This window comes from Danio rerio, chromosome 20, assembly GCF_052040795.2.
Source record: "Danio rerio strain M-AB ecotype USA chromosome 20, GRCz13ab, whole genome shotgun sequence".
Classification (NCBI taxonomy): Eukaryota; Metazoa; Chordata; class Actinopteri; order Cypriniformes; family Danionidae; genus Danio; species Danio rerio.
In genome coordinates this window covers 53,051,004-53,074,120 of record NC_141040.1, presented here as the reverse complement: position 1 = coordinate 53,074,120, position 23,117 = coordinate 53,051,004, and the positions used below count along the sequence as shown (strand labels likewise).

The 23,117-nt window shown below is 34.1% G+C and overlaps 1 protein-coding gene across 11 annotated transcripts in view; it reads left to right on the top strand.

Annotated features, from left to right (window-relative positions):
- cfap61 (cilia and flagella associated protein 61) overlaps window positions 1–23,117 on the top strand; it is a 111,818-nt gene that overhangs the window by 6,275 nt on the left and 82,426 nt on the right. For 6 of the 11 annotated variants that reach the window (XM_087298703.1, XM_087298705.1, XM_087298704.1 and 3 more), the window contains 12 exons: window positions 159–309; window positions 397–473; window positions 2,087–2,154; window positions 2,259–2,376; window positions 5,354–5,486; window positions 11,377–11,574; window positions 11,639–11,698; window positions 12,688–12,809; window positions 20,210–20,249; window positions 22,242–22,381; window positions 22,797–22,923; window positions 22,997–23,074. In XM_087298703.1, the coding sequence (XP_087154829.1) occupies window positions 159–309; window positions 397–473; window positions 2,087–2,154; window positions 2,259–2,376; window positions 5,354–5,486; window positions 11,377–11,574; window positions 11,639–11,698; window positions 12,688–12,809; window positions 20,210–20,249; window positions 22,242–22,381; window positions 22,797–22,923; window positions 22,997–23,074 (1,312 nt within the window). Of the gene's footprint in view, window positions 1–158; window positions 319–396; window positions 474–2,086; window positions 2,155–2,258; window positions 2,377–5,353; window positions 5,487–8,843; window positions 9,059–11,376; window positions 11,575–11,638; window positions 11,699–12,687; window positions 12,810–20,209; window positions 20,250–22,241; window positions 22,382–22,796; window positions 22,924–22,996; window positions 23,075–23,117 lie in introns of those variants that run through there. The other 5 variants (XM_087298698.1, XM_087298699.1, XM_087298697.1 and 2 more) reach the window with 2 other exon arrangements.

Sequence of the window (23,117 nt, the reverse complement as noted above, 5' to 3'; positions counted from 1 at the left end):
TTACAGGATTTTCCCAGTGCTGGGTTGCGGCTGGAAGGGCATCTGGTCTGTAAAACATATGCTGGAATAGTTTGCGGTTCATTCCGCAGTGGCGACCCCAGATAAATAAGGAAGATGAATGAATCGTTACAGGACATGTTTCTCTATTTTCATTGCAGTGAGAAAGCAAATTTAGCCGTGACCCTGAGCTCCAGTAAGAATGAAGTTTTGGCCCACGCATCTTTCTCAGATCACCCAATAGAAGAGCTGGTGGATCAGGCATGCTGGCAGAATCGGCTTCAAAATTACGCCAGTGCAGAGAAATTGACGGTAGGAAGAGTAAATAAAACCTGATGTCCATTAATACTCAAAATGTTTTTGGAGAGTTCCTGAGAATCTTGTTTTTCTATCCTCCAGCCCATGAACACTCTCTTCCTGCGGCTGTTTGTGGCTCAACCTGGCTTTTCCATAGGTGGCGCTAAAGAGATATTCAGGTAAACTACTGTACTTTTTATCTAATATTCTGCCATTTCTTTTTTTATTTTAGTGTTATATTTGCACTTTTTATAAGCTGTAGTTTTAAAAATAGGGAGCTTGGAGGGAGATTTTTCTCTATTGGGGGCACTAAAGAGATCATGTAAACTACTGTACTTTTTATCTAATATTCTGCCCTTTCATATATATATATATATATATATATATATATATATATATATATATATATATATATATATATATATATATGTTATTTTTTATTTTATTTTTTTAGATTTTTAGGGTTATATTTGGACTTTTTATGAACTGGATTTTTAAAATTGCGGGGACTGGAGGGACATTTACCTCTAAAGGTGGCACTAAAGCAATAGTGAGGTAAATTACGGCACTTTTTATTGAATTATTCTATTTTTTATGTTTCTTTAGATTTTTTGTGCTATATTTGGACTTTTTATCAGCTGGATTATTAAAATAGTGGGGTTGGAGGGAGATTTTTCTCTATAGGGGGCGCTAAAGAAATAGTCAGGCAAACTACTGTACTGTACAGGCAGGGCACTGCAGGTGAATATGATAATTTTCCCAAAAATTATGATTAGATATGAAAATAAGGCAATATTTGGATAAATGTGCACTAATTTGCATACTAGCTTACTGAACAATGTTGGACTGTGTATATACAGTTGAAGTCAAAATGATTAACCCTCCTGTGAATTTTTCAAATATTTCCCAAATGATGTTTAATAGAGCAAGGATTTTTTCACAGTATTTTCTATAATATTTTTTTCTTCTGGAGAAAGTCTTATTTGTTTATTTCTGCTAGAATAAATGTAGTATTTAATTTTTTTTAATCCATTTTAAGGTCAATATTATTAGGCCCCTCACACAATATATTTTTTTCTATTGTCTACAGAACAAATCATCGCTACACAATGACTTGCCTAATTACCCTAACTTGCTTAATTAACCTAGTTAAGCCTTTAAATGTCACGTTAAGCTTAATAGTATCTTGAAAAATATCTAGTCAAATATTACGTGCCGTCTTCATGGCAAAGATGAAAGAAATCAGTTATTAGAACTGAGTTATTAAATATATACAGGGGAGCTAATAATTCAGGAGGGATAATAATTCTGACCTGTATATATATATAATAAAAAAAATTAATTATAATCATAATTAATTATGAATTAACATGTCCTGACATGAATGCAACTGTAAAGTTTTATACATTTTTTAAGTTTTAAAGATTTTATAGCTCAGAGCAGGAGAAAAAAACTCAATTTGAGGAACAATATATTACAAATATATATTTTAACTGACAAAGTACAATAACAGAAACATGTAATAATATTTTGGATGTTTTCTTTCTATCAAGCTGAATGAAAACACTTTATCTATTTTGGGTCTCGGTTGAAATATGTTTTGTATTGGTTCACCTTTGAGCATTACATTTCTTCCCTATTGCTGCTCACTGGTTTATTTTTCATGTAATAAAGCGACAGTTATTGGGTTAGAGTGGATATGAATCTTGTTTTAGGCAGCACAAATTGCATTGGCTGTACAGCAATGCCATTCAGTCAGGTTATATCGGATTTGATCTTTATTTTCTTCCAGGACTGTTTTCAGTGCGGTTGTGGAGCTGGAACACATCTGTCTCCTGACCCCATACGGAGGTGCACTTGGTAGGAAATAAATGCACATGGACATATTTTGTATGCCGGCAGTGATGGCAAAATTGTTCAAATGATGTTAAGACATTATTCTGTCATAATTGTCTTTATATTAGAGGCAGCGCTGCAGAAGATCTTTGAACCCATGACTTCTGTTACGGATGAAGCTCAGTATTCAGCTTATGTTTGTCATCGACACGATCACTGTCCTCGACTGCACATCCGCAAAGCCAGGTTTACAAATCACCCAATCATTTATTTCCCTGCATTGTTACCTTTTGTGCATGCCAGTTAAATACTTGCGTTTTTAAATATATTTAAAATACTTTTTTTATATAAATATATTGAGAAAATAATAATAATAATATATATTATAAAATATAATATATATTGGTTATTAAAAAGAGATTCAATATTTTAGAATTTTTCCTATAACTCTTATATAATTCTTTTTGTTTTTATGTAAGCATGAAACTTGCCTTTTCAATTAGTTTATAATGTTTTTTATTTTGTTTGTTGTCAAAAAATACCTTCTGTAGTAATGTAGTTAAAAGCTATTTTAATAATTTATAAAATATAATTTTATTATCTATCTTTTTTTTTTTAAGTTTAAACACTTGTAATAAAATATTGGCATTTACTTTTACTTACATTTACTTAATATGCATACATATTAAAGTATTGATAGTGTTTCACTTTTTCCACATTTGTTTATGTTACAGCCTTATTCCAAAGTGGATTCAATTCATTTATTTTCTCAAAATTCTACACACAATACCCCATAATGAGAATGTGGAAAAAGAGTTTTTGAAATTGTTTTAAATTATTAATAATAAAAACCTGAAAAATCACATGTACAAAAAAAGGTGAAAAAAGTGAAGTGTTATGAATACTTTCCGGATGCTCTGTATATATAGTAATTTTATGCTTGCTCTAAATTATTACATTTTAGATTTATAAATTATATAAATAATAATTTTATATTAATATAAAATATATGAGGTACTGTATATATATATATATATATATATATATATATATATATATATATATATATATATATATATATATATATATATATATATATATATATATATACAGTTAAAGTCAGAATTATTAGCCCCCTGTTTATTTTTTTCCCCAATTTCTATTTAACGGAGAGATTTTTTCAGTACATTTCTAAACATAATAGTTTTAATAACTCATCTCTAATAACTGATTTATTTTATCTGTATCATGATGACAGTAAAAAGTATTTTACCAGATATTTTTCAGACACTTCTATACAGCTTAAAGTGGCATTTAAAGGCTTAACTAGGGTAATTAGGTTAACTAGGCAGGTTAGGGTAATTAGGAAAGTTATTGTATAATGATGGTTTGTTTTGCAGATGGTTTGTTCTAAAAAAAATATAGCTGAAAGGGGCTAATAATATTGACCTTAAATTGTTTATTTATTTATTTAAATTGCACTTAAAAATATAAATATATATTCCTAAATATATCGTAATGATATAATATATTTTATTAAAATTTTATTAAAGCATTTATATATTTACATAGAGCATACATATATACAGTAGAAGTCAGAATTATTAGCCCCCGTTTGAATGTTTTTTCCTTTTAAATATTTCCAAAATGATGTTTAACAGAGCAAATTTTTTCACAGTATGTCTGATAATATGTTTTCTTCTTGAGAAAGTCTTTTTTATTTTATTTCGACCAAGATAAAAGCTGTTTTTAATTTTTTAAGATCTATTTTAAGGTCAAAATTATTAGCCCCTTTAAGCTATGTTTTCTTTCGATAGTCTACAGAACAAACCATCGATATACAATAACCTTCCTGATTACCCTAACCTGCCTAGTTAACCTAATTAACCTAGTAAAGCCTTTAAATGACCCTTTAGCTGACTACTAGTATCTTGAAAAATATCTAGCAAAATATTATGTACTGTCGTCATGTGACAGATAAAATAAATCATTTATTAGAAATTAGTTAATAAAACTATTATGTTTATAACCGTGTTGAAAAAATCTTCTCTCCGTTAAACACAAATTTGGGGGGAAATAAACAAGGAGGTAATAATTCACAGTCATATACAGTTGAAGTCAGAATTATTAGCCTCCTTTTGATTTTTTTTTTTTTTTAATATTTCTCAAATGATGTTTAACAGAGCAAGACAATTTTCACAGTATGTCTGATAATATTTTTTCTTCTGGAGAAAGTCTTAATTGTTTTATTTCAGCTAGAATAATAGCAGTTTATTTAAATTAAGATTTAAATTAAATTTTTAAAACCTTTTTAAGGTCAAAATTATTAGCCCCTTTAAGCTATATATTTTTCGATACTCTACAGAACAAACCATCATTATGAAATTACTTGCCTAATTACCCTATCCAGCCTAGCTAATCCAATAAACCTATATGCCTTTAAATGTCACTTTAAGCTTATTAGAAATGTTATTAGAAATGAGTTATTAAAAATATTATGTTTAGAAATGTGTTGACAAATTAAATGTAAATGGACAAAAAAGTAAAAGTAAATGCCAATATTTTTATTGGAAATGTTTAAACTTACAATAGCTTGACAGATTAAATCAAATGTTAAAATTATATTTTATAAATTATCAAATGGGCTTTTAACTACTTTACCACAGAGGGTATTTATTGAAAATAAACAAAATTAACAAACAACATTATAAACAAATTGAAAAGGCAAATTTCAAAGCTTACATAAAAAAGAATAAGAATTATACATAAGTTGTATAAAAATACTAAAATATTGAATCCCTTTTTATTTTTAAATACTGTACAGATAATTAAATACAGACATGTAATATATCGCAATAATATATAATAATAGCAATAATAAATTGTTTATTGACTAATACATTTACACATTTAAATTGCTTAGCATTTTGCAATGTAAAAGATGATAAAGAACTTAAATACACTGTTAATAATGTAACATTACAGAAAGATTTGAAAGAAAAAAAAAACGGTCCTAAAATAGACTTTTTTTTTTCCTGTTTGAGCTGAACCGCCATGTTTCTGTGTAATTCTGCAGTTTCATCTTGTGTAAAGCCAGTCGTGATCCATGTCTAGACGGTTTTGGTTCTGCTGTACACAGTTTATATCAATATACAGTTCATACAGAACATTTGCAGCTCGGCGACGTATTCAAATCCCAGTGCAATATCTTTTAATTCCCCAGAGTGGAAGATCACGATGACCTCATGCACATATTTGGAGAGCAGATCACGCCACTGGTGGAGACATACGGGCCGTTCGTCCTGTCTGAGCTCATCGAGACACAAGAACAGGAGCACCACACAGCCGTCTGTGAAGTTAGTAGTGAAGGCTGGTTTTTACACTGCTTCTTCATGCACCTGTCAGTTTTGAGATTTTGAACTTTGAGATGGCGTTTTTCTTTTCAGTATAATAAAGAAAAATTCAAAAATACACTATTAAAGGTCCCATGAAATTAAAAGAATGTTTTTTAGATGTTAGTATCAGTAGGTTTGTAGGATATCTTTAACCTTCAATAGTGTCCACATACGTGGACAGCATATTTTAGCTCTTTAAGTGGCTATTTAAAATACTTTGAATGGTTTACATTTTGTTACAGACATACAGTGTCATCCTGCAAGTGTCCTGCAACTCTATTTTTAATTGTCCATATAAAATTTTTTGTTTTACTCTCTGATTATCAAAGCAAGTAAAAAAAAAATCCATGTTATATACAGTTGAAGTCAGAATTATTAGCCCCAATTTGAATTTTTTTTTTTTTTCCCTAACGATGTTTAACAGAGCAAAGAAATTTTTACAGTATGTCTGATAATGTTTTTTTTCTTCTGGAGAAAGTCTTATTTTTTTTATTTCGGCTAGAATAAAAGCAGTTTTACATTTTTTAAAAATCCATTTTAGGCACAAAATTATTAGCCCCTTTAAGCTAACTATTTTTTTTGATAGTCTACAGAACAAAACATTGCATACAACAACTTGCCTAATTACCCTAACCTGCCTAGTTACCTAATCAACATAGTTAATCCTTTAAATGTCACTTTAAGCTGTATAGAAGTGTCTTGAAAACTATTTAGTTAAATATTATGCACTGTCATCATATCAAAGATAAAATAAATCAGTTAATATAGAGATGAGTTATTAAAACTATTATAGAAATGTGTTGAAAAAAATCTTCTCTCCATTAAACAGAAATTGGGGGGAAAATTAAGCAAGGGGGTAATAAAATTAATTTTTTTCTTTTTTAAATATTTCCTAAATGATGTTTAACAGAGCAAGGAAATTTTCACAATATGTCTGATCATATTTTTTCTTCTGGAGAAAGTCTCTTTTTTTATTATTTCAACACGAATAAAAGCAGTTACTAATTTTTTAAACATAATTTTAAGGTCAAAATTATTAGCCCCTTTAAGCTATTTTTTTCCCCGACTGTCTACAGAACAAACCATCGTTTTACAATAACTTGCCTAATTTCCCTAACCTGCCTTGTTAACCTAATTAACCTATTTAAGCCTTTAAATGTCACTTTAAGCTGTATAGAAGTGTCTTGAAAAATATCTAGTCAAATATTATTTAGTGTCATCAAGGCAAAGATAAAATAAATCAGTTATTAGAAATGAGTTAATAAAACTTTTATGTTTAGAAATGTGTTGAAAAAAATCTGCTCTCCATTAAACAAAAATTGTGGAAACAGGGAGTCTAATAATTCAGGGGGGCTTATAATTCTGACTTCAATATTCTGCAAATACTTACTTAAAACAGTAGGGTTAATAATAACCCAACAGGTAACCTATTGATAGGTTTTATTGGCACCGAGTTGTTAAGGTCAACCCAACAATTTGGGTTACAAAATAACTAATTTGTTGGGTTATTTTGCCAAAAAGTGGCTCAACCACTAATATCTCAAATATGTGTATCATTTCTTCAAAAAAAAAAAAAAAAAAAAACTGTAGAAATGAACACGGAGTTAGAGAAAGCGTTTTCATCCGTATATAGATCGGCTATGAATCGCGCATTTGTATCATCAAATTAAGAGTCCTGGTAAAGCTAAAATAAAAAAACACGACACGGAGAGGCAATTTGATTAAAAAAACAACAAAAACATCATTGCGTTTGTGCTAAAATAAATTTTATGACCAAAAAACATTACGTATGCATATTAATACAGCTGTTCTGTCAGTTAAATCAGTTGGCTGCTGAAATTCAAAATGTTTAACTGGTTGAGTTATAAAATAAATAAATCAACAAAGGCTAAAAATAACCCAACAAAGCACCAAACTTTTAACCCAACTGGTTAAAGGGACAAGGGACTAAGCCGACAAGAAAATGAATGAATATAAAAACCAAAGTATCTCCCTAGAGTTAATTAAGTTCAATAACTAAATAGATTAAAGCTAAATTATCAATGTTGATTAAACTATGTAACCAACTTAAGTTCACTAAAATAAATATTCTTTCTTTAAGGTAACTATACTTGGTCACGTGGAACCTGTTGACATAAAAAAGTGAATTAAAGCCAACATATAATTTTTTTGAGTGAAACCTAAAAAGTACAAATGTGTACCTCATAGTATCTTTTAGGTACAATAGTAAACCCTAAAGAAACAAAAGTGAACCTTAAACGTACTAATGTTCACCTGTATGGTACCAAAGTGTACCTTTAGTACCAGATTTTATACTTCATTTCTGAGTGTGTATTTATGGTGTCTTGCATCATGTGACGCTTTAAACAAATCTAGTTGAAGTCAAAATGATCAGCCCTATTGTTGGTTTTATTTCCCCAAATGATGTTGAACAGAACAAGGAATTTGTAACAGTATTTTTGATAATATTTGTTTATTTTCATCTACAATAAAAGCAGTTTTTAATTTTTTAAAAACCATTTTAAGGTCAATATTATTACCCTCCTTAAGCGATATTTGTTTTCTATTGTCAACAGAACAAACCACTGTTGTACAATGACTTGCCTAATTACCCTAACACGCCTAATTAACCTAGTTAAGCCTTTAAATGTCACTTAAAGCTTAATACTAATGTCTTGAAAATTATCTAGTCAAATATTATGTGCTGTCAACATGACAAAGATAAAATAAATCATTCATTCGTTTTCTTTTTGGCTTAGTCCCTTTATTAATCCAGGGTCGACACAGCGGAATGAACCGCCAACATATTTTTACGCAGCGGATGCCCTTTCAGCCGCAACCCATCTCTTAGAAACATCCATACAGTCATTCACACTCATGGACATTTTAGCCAACCCATTTTACTTGTACAGCATGTCTTTGAACTGTGGGGGAAACAGGAGCACCCGGAGGAAACCTGTGAGGTGACAGCACTACCAACTGCGCCACTGCGTAGCCTAAAATAAACCAGTTATTAGAAATGAGTTATTAAAACAATTATGTTTAGAAATGTGTTGACAAAAAATCTTACCGTTAAACAGAAATTGGGGGGGAAATCTACTGGGGGGCTAATAATTCAGGAGAGCTAACAATTCTAACTGTATCTGTATAAATATATATATATATCACACTGCGCATATAAGAGAAATGACAAATGAACCCTTTTGTCTTTGTAATGCCTTTCAATCCAAAGCAACTGAAGGATTTTTGGTTGCCGTATAGTTCAACTTTGCATACTGTGAGGCGGGTCAGAAATTGTGTTAGTTTGTGTTTTCTCAGGAATGACAGGACGACAGATCGCCTCAGTCTCTCCCCTGCGGCTCATGCTGACATGTGCTCATGCGACATATGGCAGACGAGGCTCCTGCCCTGCCAAGACATACTCACACTGAACATATTGTGTCCAGACATCTGTAGCCGTTCTGCCTTTTGTCTGAATGTCCCGACCGTTCAGCGGGACAACTGTACTACATTGCCCAGGAGGATTACAGCGGGTTTTTTTCTTCTTTCCAGAGAAAAGTCATCAATTATTAAATAGCTGTTGTTTTTCTAGGCCTTTTATAAAAGGTTTAAATTATATATGGGTCTATCTTATGAAATCTGTCAAGAGCATGTCCTGGTCGTATTTTACTCCAAAATCATAAATGCCAAAAAAGATGCTCTGCTTTTTGTATTAGTTTTAAAGATATCTTGAATCAAGAAACATTTACGGGAGAAGCAAAATGACTGTAAATAAAAAAAAATATTAAAATATAAATTGTTAATAAATTTGTTCAAAAAACAAGCTTTGTTAAGTACACTTAAAAAAGGACGTTTGCTGTTTGATCAACCTACTTATTCAAAAGAAGCTGAAACAGCACAATTATGTTTTTTTGCGGTGGACAACTCAATTGTTTTAGGTTATATCCACTTAAATTTATAAAATCTTAAGTTAATTTCATTCCTTTATGTTAGGGCTGCATATTATTGGAAAAATTTGACATTGCAATATTGTTTTTCTCAGTGATATATAAAGTGCATCCAGAAAGTATTCATAGCACTTTACTTTTTCCACTTTTTTATATTACAGTCTTATTCCAAAATGGATTAAATTAATTTAATTCCTCAAAATTCTACACACAATACGACATAATGACAATGTGAAAAAAGTTTTTGAAATTGTTGCAAATTTTATAAAAATAAAAAACCTGAAAAATCACATGTACATCAGTATTTACAGCCTTTGCTGTGAAGCTCTAAATTGAGTTCAGGTACATTCTGTTTGTACTGATCATTCTTGAGATGTTTCAGCAGCTTCATTGGAGTTCAGCTGTGGTCAATTCAGTTGATTGGACATGGCATACACCTGTCTATATAAGGTCCCAGGGTTGACAGTGCATGTCAAAGCGCAAACCAAGCATGAAGACAAAGGAATTGTCTTTAGACCTCTGTGATAGGATTGTCTTGAGGCACAAGGCTGGGGAAGGTTACAAAAACATTTCCGCTGCTCTGAAAGTTCCAATGAGCACAGTAGCCTCCATCATCTGTAAGTGGAAGATGTTTGGAACCACCTGGACTCTTCCTAGAGCTGGCCGGTTTTCTAAGCTGAGTGATCAGAGAGAAGGACTTTAGTCAGGGAGGTGATCAATAACCCGATACTCGCTCTGTCTGAGCTCCAGCGTTCTTCTGTGGAGAGAGGAGAACCTTACAGAAGGACATCCATCTGTGCAGCAATCCACCAATCAGGCCTGTATGGTAGAGTGGCCAGACGGAAGCTACTCCCCGCATGGAATTTGCCAAAAGGCCTCTGAAGGACTCTCAGACCATAAAACACTGAATTCTCCGCTCTGATGAGATTAAAAATAAACTCTTTGGAGTGAATGGCATTACGTTTGAAGAAAACCAGGCAGCGCTCATCACCAGGCTAATACCATCCCTACAGTGAAGCATGGTGGTGGCAGCATCATGCTGTGGGGATGTTTTTCAGCAGCAGGAACTGGAAGACTAGTCAGGATAGAGGGAAAGATGAATGCAGCAATGTACAGAGACATCCTGAATGAAGACCTGCTTCAGAGAGCTCTTGACCTCAGACTGGGACGATGGTTCATCTTCCAGCAGGACAATGACCCAAAGCACACCGCCAGAATATAAATGGAGTGGCTTCCCAACATCTCGGTGAATGTCCTTGAGTGGCCCAGCCAGAACCCAGACCTAAATCCTATTGAACATCTCTGGAGAGATCTGAAAATGGCTGTACACTGTCGCTTCCCATCCAACCTGATAGAGCTTGAGAGGTACTGCAAAGAGGAATGGGCAAAAATTCCCAAAGACAGGTGTGCCAAGCTTGTGGCATCATATTCAAAAATACTTGAGGCTGTAATTGCTGCCAAAGATGCATCAACACAGTATTGAGCAAACTCTGTGAATACTGATGTACACATGATTTTTCAGGGTTTATTTTTTGTAAGTTTACAACAACTTCAAAAACTCTTTTTTTTTCACATTGTCATTACGGGGTGTCGTGTGTAGAATTTTGAGGAAATAAATCAATTTAATCCATTTTGGAATAAGGCTGTAACATAAATAATGTGGAAAAAGTGAAGCACTATGAATACTTTCCGGATGCACTGTATATAGTATATACACAGTATGCACAAATATTTTCTGTAAATATAAACGTTTATTTTGGATATGATTAATAGTGATGAACATGATTTTGTGCAATACTTTATGGTTTTTGCATCCTGTTTACCTCACATTGAGTATTTTTACAGAATAGCAAAAAAAAAAAATCAATAAAAGTGTTGATTTGTGTGTTGATTTACATACTCAGAGTGACGGAGCAGTCGTTGGCTTCATCAGTGTGAGCGCTCACGTGGATCTGAAGCTTCTCAACAAGTGCTTTGAACTTGGAGCATTTGAAGGACTGACAAAGACAGATCCATCTCAACAAGAGGAACCGCATCAACTGGAGGAGGAAAACCCTGCCAATGATGCTCAGCAATCTGATGAAACCAATGAACCTGTGGAAGTGAGTTTCAGAAGAGAAGTTCAGCGTGTTAGACTGTGTTTTACTAACCCAAATACTTTCACAGGGTGAACAGACGGCAGAGGAAGAGACGGCAGGAGGAGACCAGTACACAGACATATCTCAGGTCAGAGATAAACACCATCTTTGAGACATTGTGTTAGCCTCTTAGAGAATTATGTTGCATTTTATTAATGGGTTATACAATTTAAGTCAGAATTATTAGCCCACCTATGTTTTTCCCCCAATTTCTGTTTAATAAAAGAAGATTTTTTCAACACATTTCTAAACATAATAGTTTTAATAACTTATTTCTAATAACTGATTTCTTTTATCTTTGCCATGATGACAATTAATAATATTAGACTAGATATTTTTCAAGACACATCTATACAGCTTAAAGTGGCATTTAAAGGCTTAACTAGGTTAATTAGGCAACACTCTCAGAAAAAAAAGGTAAACTAGCTTTCACTGAGGTGGTACCTTTTCAAAAGGTGCACATTTGTACTTAAAGGGTCCATATTGGTACTTCAAAAGTATATATTAGTACCTAAAAATTTTAAGAGGAACACTTTTGTACTTATAAAATACTAATATGTACTCTTGAGTTATTAATATGGACCTTTAAGGTACAAATTTTTACCTTTTGTAAAGGTACCACCCCAGTGACAGCTCGTGTACCTTTATTTCTGAGAGTGTATGGTAATTAGGAAAGTCAATGTACGATGGTTTGTTCTGCAGACAATCGAAAAAATATTGCTTAAGTGGGCTAATAATTTTGACTTTAAAATAGTTTATAAAAAATTAAAAACTGCTTTTTATTCTAGCCAAAATAAAACAAATCAGACTTTCTCCAGAAGAAAAAATATTATAGGAAATGCTGTGAAAAATTCTTTGCTCTGTTAAACATTATTTGGGAAACATTTGAAAAAGAAAGCAGGGCGAAATGTTTTGACTTCAACTGTATGTCATTATGCAAGAGTAAGCTTGCCGTGTGGTGAACGCACTCAGGACTGTTTGCCAAGGATGTTTTGCACAGACTGATCGTTTCGTTCAAAAGACCTCAATGTATCATCAGGAGCCACAAGTATCATTTTTGTTAATTTTTCCTATTAGACAGAATACACTGAGCCATGCATTAAAGAAACAGTGGACTGCTGTGAGGATTCTGAACCAGATGGGCCTTCTAATGCATTCTGCATCCAGCTCTTCACCATGGAAAAGAAGTTTGAAATGAGGTAAAGACTTCTTAAAATAGAATAAAAAAAGAATAAAAAAAAATATTGCTATAGATCTACATGTATCTACAAACTCTAAAATTAAGATTCATGTACATGAAAATATTAATTCATTCACTCATTTTGCTTCAACGTATGTTTGTTTGTTTATATACTTTATCGTCCCTCAAGGGGAAAATTTCTTTGGATTCACAGAGCACTTCAGCAAGTTCTGACACAATAAAAAACTATAAAATAAGCAACCTTGTAAAGGGATTACATACAAGAAAAACATCTGCACACTATCGATCAGTGTTCAACAGTCTCATTGACACTGGGATAAAAGAACTAAGTCTGTTCCGCTTCCAGCGGAAGGTTCTGTATCTTCTACCAAAAGGTAAAAGATCATAAAATGGGAAGAGTACATGGGATGGATTGTTTAAAATTCTTTTAGCTTCATTTAAAGTGCATTGCTCGTAAAGTGTTTGTAAAGGTTTCTGATACTATTAGTCTCAGCAATTTTGATGATAATAAAAAATTTTGATTTCAGATTTACAGAAAGATTGCCATACCATGTAGATAAAACAAGTAGCCTGAGAAGATAAGTATGATTTTCTTGTCAACACCATAGAACCATAGCCTTCGTTGAAAATTGAGGGCCCTATCATACACCCGGCGCAGTGTGGCGCAAGGCATGGCGCAGTAGTCTTTTGGTAGTTTCAGCTTGGCGCAAGAGTGGTTTTGAGGCGTTGCGCTACGCTGTTTAAATAGCAAATGCATTAGCGCTCATTTGTGCGCCCATAGGCGTTCTGGTCTAAAAAGGAAGCGTTCTGAGGCGGACCGCTGGCGCGTTGCTATTTTGAGAATTTATAATAGATTTTTCATTAGACCAAAACTAACCCGGTCTAAACTCCGGCGCAGAGTTGCGCCTCGCTTACGCACTGCTTAATATGCACAAGAGAGCAATAGGCAAATATCTTTACATATGAAAAAATGTAAATATTAAGGATATATATAATATATAATAAGAATAGATATAGAATAGAAATATAAAGGATTAAAATATTACAAAACATATTATTTTCTAGGCTACATAAATACGAAAAATCACTGCTTTTATGTCTTCTTCATCTCGGGAGGCTTTTTCAGTTCATTCAACACAATTTGCTTTTGTATAATGTTATTATTATTAGCAGTATTATTTATTATATCCATATTTATATTTGTTTTATTAAAAACAAGCTTAGATTTGCCCACCTGTCAGGTTTTAGACCATATGGAGCACAGCATGTGTTTTAGGATATAACTCAGGTTTTTGAGCACACTTTGTTATTATTATTCATTTATTCGTTTGCTGGAAATTAGAACTGAATTTAGAAAATAGTTTTGAAACTAATATTTGCGCTTAACAAACTAAATTAATTATTTATAGACTAATTGATGTCTGTGCGTAAAGGTTTTCCTATCCAAGAGCGAATGTGAAAGTAGATCCATTATCTCTCATTCTCACGCAGTAGATGCTCTGTTTAACAGTTTTCTGTAAAAAAATAAAAAATAAAAAAAAACTGTTAACTTTTAACTGTTTGCTAGTGAAATGCTCATTTTTTCCACTTAGACTTACTTTGCGTCCTGTAAATAGTGAATGCGCTCTTGGCGTGACGCAGCTGACTCTTAAAGAGAATGGGAGATGAGACTCTAATTGGTTTATTCTCAAAACACACCTATAACTCATTAAGAAAATAAACTCAACCCTTTTAGACCATGCGCCGCGGCGCAAAGCACATTTTCCCGTCCTTAAATTAGCAAAAACGCGTCCTGACACGCCCTGAAAGCGGTTGCACCCTGCGTTTTGCGCTCTGCGCATGGACCGTCAAAATAGAGCCCAAAGTCTTGGGAGAAGCTTTTTACAAATCCAACTTACGTGGGTGTCCCATATTAGAGCCCTATCTATGTAAATTCCCAAATACTTGTATGACTGAGTGATTTCTTGATTATGTACAAACACTGGTAAATGCTGGACAATACACTTGGGATCAAATATTATTTTCTTCGTTTTTTTCGTATTAACTTTTAAGGAGTTTTCATCACGCCACTCAACAAAAGAATCAATTTCAGAAAATTAAACAGAAACAGGATCTTGTTTTTTCAGCAAACTTAAAATTACCGTATTATCTAAATATTTAAGAATAAAATTGTGTGAGTGCCTGCTTGAGCACTCATTAGTATATAAAGTAAACATGAGTCATAAGCTCACACAACCCTGAGAGACACCAGAACTACTATTTTTAACTTTTGACAAACTGTTATTTACTTTGACTGCCTGAGTTCGGTTAGGTAAAAAAAAAAAAAAAAAAAGTAATACCATACAATAATTTTAGGATTTACTCCTAACTTTTTTAGTTTCCTAATTAAAACATGTGGTTGAACAGTATTAAACGCTGAGCTAAAATTAAAAAAAAAGTACTTGTGCATATGTATCAGGTTCTTCTAAATGTAGTCAGGGGTCGCCACTGGAATAAACAGAAAACTATTCCAGCATGGGTTTTACACAGCGGATACCTTCCACCCACAACCCAGTACTTAAAAACACCCATACACACTCTCTCATTCACACACACTCATACACTATGGCCAATTTAGCTTATCTAACTCACCTATAGCGCATGTGTTTGGACTATGGGGGTAACCGGAGCACCCAGCCGAAACTCGAATCAGCAACCTTCTTGCCAGGATACGACAGTGAGCCTATGAAAATTACTTGAAAGAAAACATTAAGTCTCAAAACTAAGTTTTAACAGTTTTTTTTTGGTGGGGGTTCTTTGAGGAAAAATTTAAGTAACTTCAGAAATAAATGTACAGTAAAAGTACAGCAAATGTACAGAATCTTGATTTAAGAATGTCTCTATATTTACACTAGAAAGTAACATGAAAACACAATTTTTGTAATGCAAGGGCGGAGATTTGTCATGGAAAAACACTGTTGTGATTGTTTGTGTTGAAACTTTAGCAATACTGTGAAATACAGTTGAAGGCAAAATTATTAGGCCTTGTCTGAAATTTTTTATCTTTTTATAATAATAATAATAATAATAATTTCTCACATTTATATAGCACTTTTCTGGGCACTCAAAGCGCTTTACACAATGAGGGGAATCTCCTCATCCACCACCAGTGTGCAGCATCCACCTGGATGATGCAACGGCAGCCATGTTGCGCTAGACCGCAGTGGGCCGATTTGGCCAGGATACCCGGGTTAAACCCCTACTCTTTTTTGAAGGATATTCTGGGATTTTTAACGACCACAGAGAGTCAGGACCTCGGTTTAATGTCTCATCCGAAAGACGGCGCTTACTGAGCAGTATAGATTCCCCATCACTATACTGGGGAATTAGGACCCACACAGACCGTAGGTTGAGCGCCTCCTTCTGGCCTCACTAACACCACTTCCAGCAGCAACGTAGCTTTCCCATGTGGTCTCCCATCCAGGTACTCACCAGGCGCAGCCCTGCTTAGCTTCAGTGGGTGACCATGTGAGAGTTGCAGAGAGCTAGCAGTTTGCTATTATTTAATATTTCCCAAATGACGGTTAATGTTTAAACATTTAAACAAATATTTAACAAATATCTAATAACCAATTTCTTTTGTCTTTGCCATTATTGCAGTACAAACTATTTAACTAGTTATTTAGCAAGACATTCGGCTTACAGGGCAATTTAAAGGCTTAACTAGGTTAAATAGGCAAGTTGGGTCAATCAGGCAAGTCACTGGAAAACAGTGGTTTGTTCTAAACAGCCAATTGAGAGAAAGAAGATCATAAAATCCTTATGTGAAAATGTCCTTGCTCTGTTAAACATCACTAGGGAAATATTTGAAAAGATAAAGGGTAATAATGTTGCTTTCAACTGTTTGTCTTATAGTCAGGGCAAGACAGAATCTGCAGACATATTTTGCTATTTTTTGCGCAGAATTCGTAAAAAAAAAAAAAAGAAAAAAATAGAAAAGTGGATTTATGCAGAACAATTTTGAGAGTTTACTCTTGTTGTCGGTCCGAGTTGTAAAAGCAGTAAATAATAACTTGACTTTTAGTTGATCATTTGGAAAAGTGGCTTAAGGTCGATTTTTCTGATGAATCATCTGTTGAACTGAATCCCAATCATCACAAATACTGCAGAAGACCTACTGGAACCCTCATGGACCCAAGATTCTCACAAAAAATAATCTGTCAAGTTTGGTGAAGGAAAAATTATGGTTTGGGGTTACATTCAGTATTGGGGCGTGCGAGAGATCTGCAGAGTGGATGGCAACATCAACAGCCTGAGGTATCAGGACATTTGTGCTGCCCATTACATTACAAACCACAGGAGAGGGCAAATTCTCCAGCAGGATAGCGCTCCTTCTCATACTTCAGCCTCCACATTAAAGTTCCTGAAAGCAAAGATCAAGGTGCTCCAGGATTGGCCAGCCCAGTCACCAGACATAAACATTATGAAGCATGTCTTGAGTAAAATGAAGGAGGCATTGAAGATGAATCCAAAGAATCTTGATGAACTCTGGGAGTCCTGCAAGAACACTTTCTTTGCCATTCCAGATGACTTTATTAATATGTGATTTGAGTCATTGCAGAGATGTATGGATGCAGTCCTCCAAGCTCAGAAGAGTCATACACAATATTCATTCTTTTTCCACTGCACCATGACTTTATATTCTATAAATATTCTATATCAGGGGTTTTCAAACTGTGGGTCAAAGGTGGGTCGCGCAACGTCACATAGCTGCAGCTGTATTTACATTGCGGTGAATCAAAACCAGTACGATTGACGGCAATAACTCAAAAACCTCTTACCCTAAAAATATCTAAAGTGTGTTTCCTACAAAAAGACAGAGCTGGTGATGTTTCACAGCTGCCTTTTTCTTTTTTTCGCTCGACATTACGAGCACTGCTCCGTTTGAGCCCTCGCAATCTGCGATTAGCCAATAGAGCGCGCACAGAGCGGAGCTCTCAGTAAGGGACCGTCGGAAAAGTGATTATTTTTTTGGTTTATTTTTTTTTGCTCCGTCAGCGTGTTGTATTTTAAACACTGCTAATTTTCTCTTAAATGAGCACAAACAGTTATTAAAGTAGTCAGATGCTTCATTATAGATCTGTGCATTCTTAAAAGTGAAATAGATTTTATAGCTTTATTTAATTTCTGGATAGGCCATTGATTTTAATAGGCTAAACCTTTTATTTTATTGTTATTCTACCATTTGAAGCTATTTGCATCCAAAGGTTGACAGATTGCTAATCAATAAATAGCTAAAGTGCTATCTGTTAGTTTTGACGTCAGCTAATGTTATGGCAGGGATAAATGTTATGGAAAATAGTAATAGTAATGTAACTACCCCATCATTCCTTCCTCAAGCAAATGTGTAAATATTAGATCAATTCAGCAATAACGTTAATTGCATTGGCATATTTATCTGACCTTTTACCAGCTTGTAGTAGTCGATCAAAAAGCTATTTAGTTTCTTATGACTATACACTAGCAGTGGAGTTACTGCGATGTGACGGGGCTTGATCATAATCAAAGAGCTTGATCAAAGGTTGATCATATTCTTTTCTGAAAAAAGAAGACTATCTTTTTCAACAACAAAAAATATATCACAGGCAACATCCCACAAAAAGCACTTCGAGCCTCATTTTGTGCATATCAAATCGCAAAATCCAAAATGCCGCTCTTCATACATTTTTGACTGCTTTGTATGTGTCATGATTACCAGCGATCGCTAACCACCAGAGGTCGCTGGTAAACATTCACACTCCTTGAACTACATATCTGCCATGTTTTGGACTACAACACCCAGTCACACACACACACACACACACAACCGGTTCAAGATCCAGTCTGATTAAACTATCCGCTTGTTAAGTGATGACGTATGTAATACTGTTTCCGGGTCCAAGTCGTCACTCATTTGAGTGGAGAAATCATTCGTTTATGATCACGTTTTATTCCTATCACACATTAAAGTAAATTTTAAATAAAATCATAGTGTACACAACAATCTCTGGGCTTGCTGCATCACAAATGCCAAAAATTTAACAATTTATAAAAAAAAATCACTTTCTGGCCATCGGATATTAGGCATGGACATATATACTGCGATCGTGATTTTTGAAAGTATTAAATCGCTTTGTAAACGTTTATTATTACCATTTCATAAGATTTCCCATTCAGTTGAATAGAGCGCTTGGACCCGAAAGCCGCTTCGCGTGACGTCACACTTAACAAGCGGATGAAGCCACTCACACAATGATTATTTGGACTATTTAAACCTCTCTTTTCCACACACGTTGCAGAGTCTTGTTAGCTGTATCAGTGACATTACAACGCGTTTCCTTTGTCTGCCTTTGCCGTGTTTTTGATTATTAGCCTAGCTTATCCTTTTGTCCTTGTCTGCTGCCTGCCTTTTGACCTTTTGCTTATTATTTGACTACGATTCTGGATTGTCTGCATATATCTGTGTGCACCTGAATTGACCATCGCTTGCCTGACTTTGAATAAACCTGTATGTGGATCTTACCTTCTATTTTGAGTGTCGCTTCCCGTCGTTACAGTATGGATACATTTTTTTTTACCCATTTTTCCATAATACAATATTACAATGGGGCTTGAGATTGAATTACTTGCCTTGGTGGGTCCCGGGATAAAGAAGTTTGCGAATCCCTGTTCTATATTTTTCTATAATATTCTATATTAGTTAAGTGACAATACTTCTGTCTTACTGTCCTAATTAAATAATGAAAAATCAAGGCATGATCATATTTTATTGTGGTAAAATTTGTGTAATCTAGAGGCCTTTGCCTTTCATATAAGCCACTTCTGATACCAAATGATTAACTAGAAGTCAAGTTATTATTTCAAAATACTACCTTACAATCTGTATTGTAAATAAATCATATAATCATTTGCATATTCATCAGTAATGACTGAAATTAATATAAAAACTGAATAAATATATTGTTTACAAACAAAAAAAATCGACTCAATGGGCTTAAAAAGAGTTCTGCGGCGTGGGTCTGCCTATTGTACAGTACATCAGCAGTCAGTCAGAAGTCCGAGAACTTGTAGGCCTACTGGTTAAATGAATGTGGTTAACTGAAAGCGGTCTGTCTGTCTGGCCGAGCTCCAGTGGCTGCTGTAGAAATCAGTCTGAGTGTTATTGGCTCCTGCTGCGCTGGTCTGTGTGCCACCTTATTGGCCAGCTGTTGTGGAATATGGAGGCCTGTCGCTCCCCACAGAGCATGAACATGTAATTAATGAGTAGAATGCTTAAAGTGACAGCGAGAGCAACAAGACCACACTTTCCTTCTAGTGGCCAAATCAATGCCGCTATACTGAACGGCTTTCATTTCTTTTGTTATTTCTCTTTCCCTACAGATCAGCCGATTTCCTGCCGTACCTGTTCAAACTTTTCCCGGTAAGTGCATCAGCTGGCTAAGTAAAGCGAATATTCAAATGCTAAAGTGTTAAGTTAAGCTTTTTTGTATTCCGCTATACAGTTGAAGTCAGAATTATCAGCCCCCCTGAATTATTAGCCCCCTTATTTTTTCCTAATTTCTGTTTAACAGAGAGAAGTTTTTTTTTCAACACATTTCTGAACATAAAAGTTTTAATAACTCATTTCTAATAACTGATTTATTTTATCTTTGCCATGATGACAGTAAATAATATTTGACTAGATATTTTTCAAGACATTTCTATACAGCTTAAAGTGACATTTAAAGGCTTAACTATGTTAATTAGGTTAACTAAGCAGGTTAGGGTAATTAGGCTAGTTATTGTATAACAGTGATTTGCTCTGTAGATTATCGAGAAAAAAATATATAGCTTAAAGGGGCTAATAATTTTGTCCCTAAAATGGTGTTTTAAAAAATTAAAAACTGCTTTCATTCTAGCCGAAATAAAACAAATTAGACTCTTTGAAGAAGAAAAAATATTATCAGACATACTGTGAAAATTTCCTTGCTCTGTTAAACATCATTTGGGAAATATTTAAAAAAGAAGAAAAAAAAGGGGCTAATAATATTGACTTCAACTGTATGTGTGTACACAAAGTGGAATGAAATGTTGTGTCTCACAGCGCTACATAAATAATAGCACTAGGATTTAAGAGCAATATTTAAACATGTAAATAACTAACATACCAGAGCGGTAATCTAACTATATGGCCTACTATAAATAGTTAACTATACACATAACCTAAGACAGACTAAACAAGTACTTTACCTAAAAAAAGAAACAATAAGTTATAATTGTAACAACAATAAGGTTTTGAGTTGTTGACAGTCATATACGTGTCAAATGTTGCTTAAAACACTATTAGGACACATATATTTCACAAAAAAAAAATAAAAAATTGGTTGTTTTTGCATTATTTCGAGCAAATTTGTTCTTCTGGATTGAAAAGAAATTTTGAAGCTGCGTCACAGCGATGAGATCATTGTGTAAATTCCAGCTTGGAGATTTGATGTCTGTACCGGCCGGTACAACGTGACGTCTTGGAGTTTTCAGCATTAATTTATGAGAAAGACTTCAGCGAGCTCTACTGTGAATGAGGTGCAACGTCATTAACATGCATGATATAGCTCTGAAGACTCTTTTTACCTGTTAGAGTGTTTCATAGAGACGCCATGTTGTGCTGCCAACCATAATTAAAACAAGTGGAAGAAGAAGAATTGGGTCCCACTTTATATTAAGTGGCCTTAACTAATATGTACTTACATAGGAATTAATAGTTTGTTACAATGTACTTATTGTGTAAATACATGTATTTATTGTGTACTTATGCTTAATTAAATACATGTATGTAATTACATCTGTAATTAACTTTTGTAATTACATTTGTAAATACACTGTTGACCATCCCTTACATTTTAACCTACCCTTAAACCTACCCATACTACCAAACCTGTCCATAACCTAACCTCTATCCCAACTCAAAAGCACCACAAGTGTTCTCAAATACATTATAAACACAGTAAGTACATTGTATTTATTTTTTGATGTAAGTACATAGTAGTTAGGGACACTTAATATAAAGTGGGACCAAGAATGGTTCTGAGACATGGGTCGTCAGTGTTGCGCTTATAAGTGTGCCGCAACAAAGGTTTTGTTTTGTGTGGACCCACATTTGTAGATTACAGTGGTCTACTAATATGCAACAAAAATATGTTTGTAAGGAACATTCAGCCACTTTTCCAAATGATCAACTGGAAGTCAAGTTATTTGTTGCTCTTACAACTGAGATCGACGACAAGACTTTTGTCAGATAGTATATATAAAACTAAGAAAAGTAAATTTTATTAACTTTAAAAAGCATTTAAAAACATTTCTTAAAAAACATTTCTAGTTCCTTTTTCAAAGTAACTCAATTTTTTACAAGTATAACTTTCCACAACATTGTCCACAGGAGCGGGATTTCTGTGTGATCTCCGTACCTAAGCTGGCTGCAGATTTCCCGCTGCTTCAGTCCTTCATCAGAGTCGCTCCTCGTGACACCAGCACCTTCCCGCAGGAACTCTACGTGTGTCACAGATGGGGACTGACCAGGTACTGAATCATCTAAATGAGCTAAAAAAGATACGAGATCAGTCGTAAGAGTTCAGTCAAACAAAAATATAAGATTTTTAAAAGAACTCGTGGCACCAAACCCCATCCCTAAACCCATCGTCATTGGGGATGAGCAATTTGTACTAAATTGTACAAAGAAGATCGTACAAATTCATTTGAATTAGCCACTAAATCAAAAAGTGGCCAAACTGCCATCAGATATTGTTGGTTTACAGACCATTCACACACTGGCAATGAAAAAGTCATTCATACATCAAATGTTTAGAGACTTAACAAAATGTAAACAAATGAAACCTTATTGTAAAGTTATAACAAGTAAAACTTTAACAATACAGACCTGGATCATGGATTTATTTGTGCTTCAGAAACCGTATAACTTTCTGTATATTCTCAGGAGACTGGAGGTGCGTGTGGCGGTGTCGTCAGATATCCCAGCAGTCCAGAGTTTAACCGAAAGTCTCAGCCAGAGAGACTCCATCATTGAAGATCTGGATCTGTTCCTGCAGGCCCGAAAAAACTCGGTCTGTCAATGAAACCCACACACTTGATCTCAGACTGTAGACAGATGATTTAAACACTGTTTCTCCTCCTCAGGACGGAACTGCTCTTCAGGCATTCGTGGCTCATGTTGATGGCCGAGTTGTTGGTTTGATAATCACCAGAGACGAAGAGGTGAATATTTTGCTGATGAACATTCTAAGGTGTGCACATTATT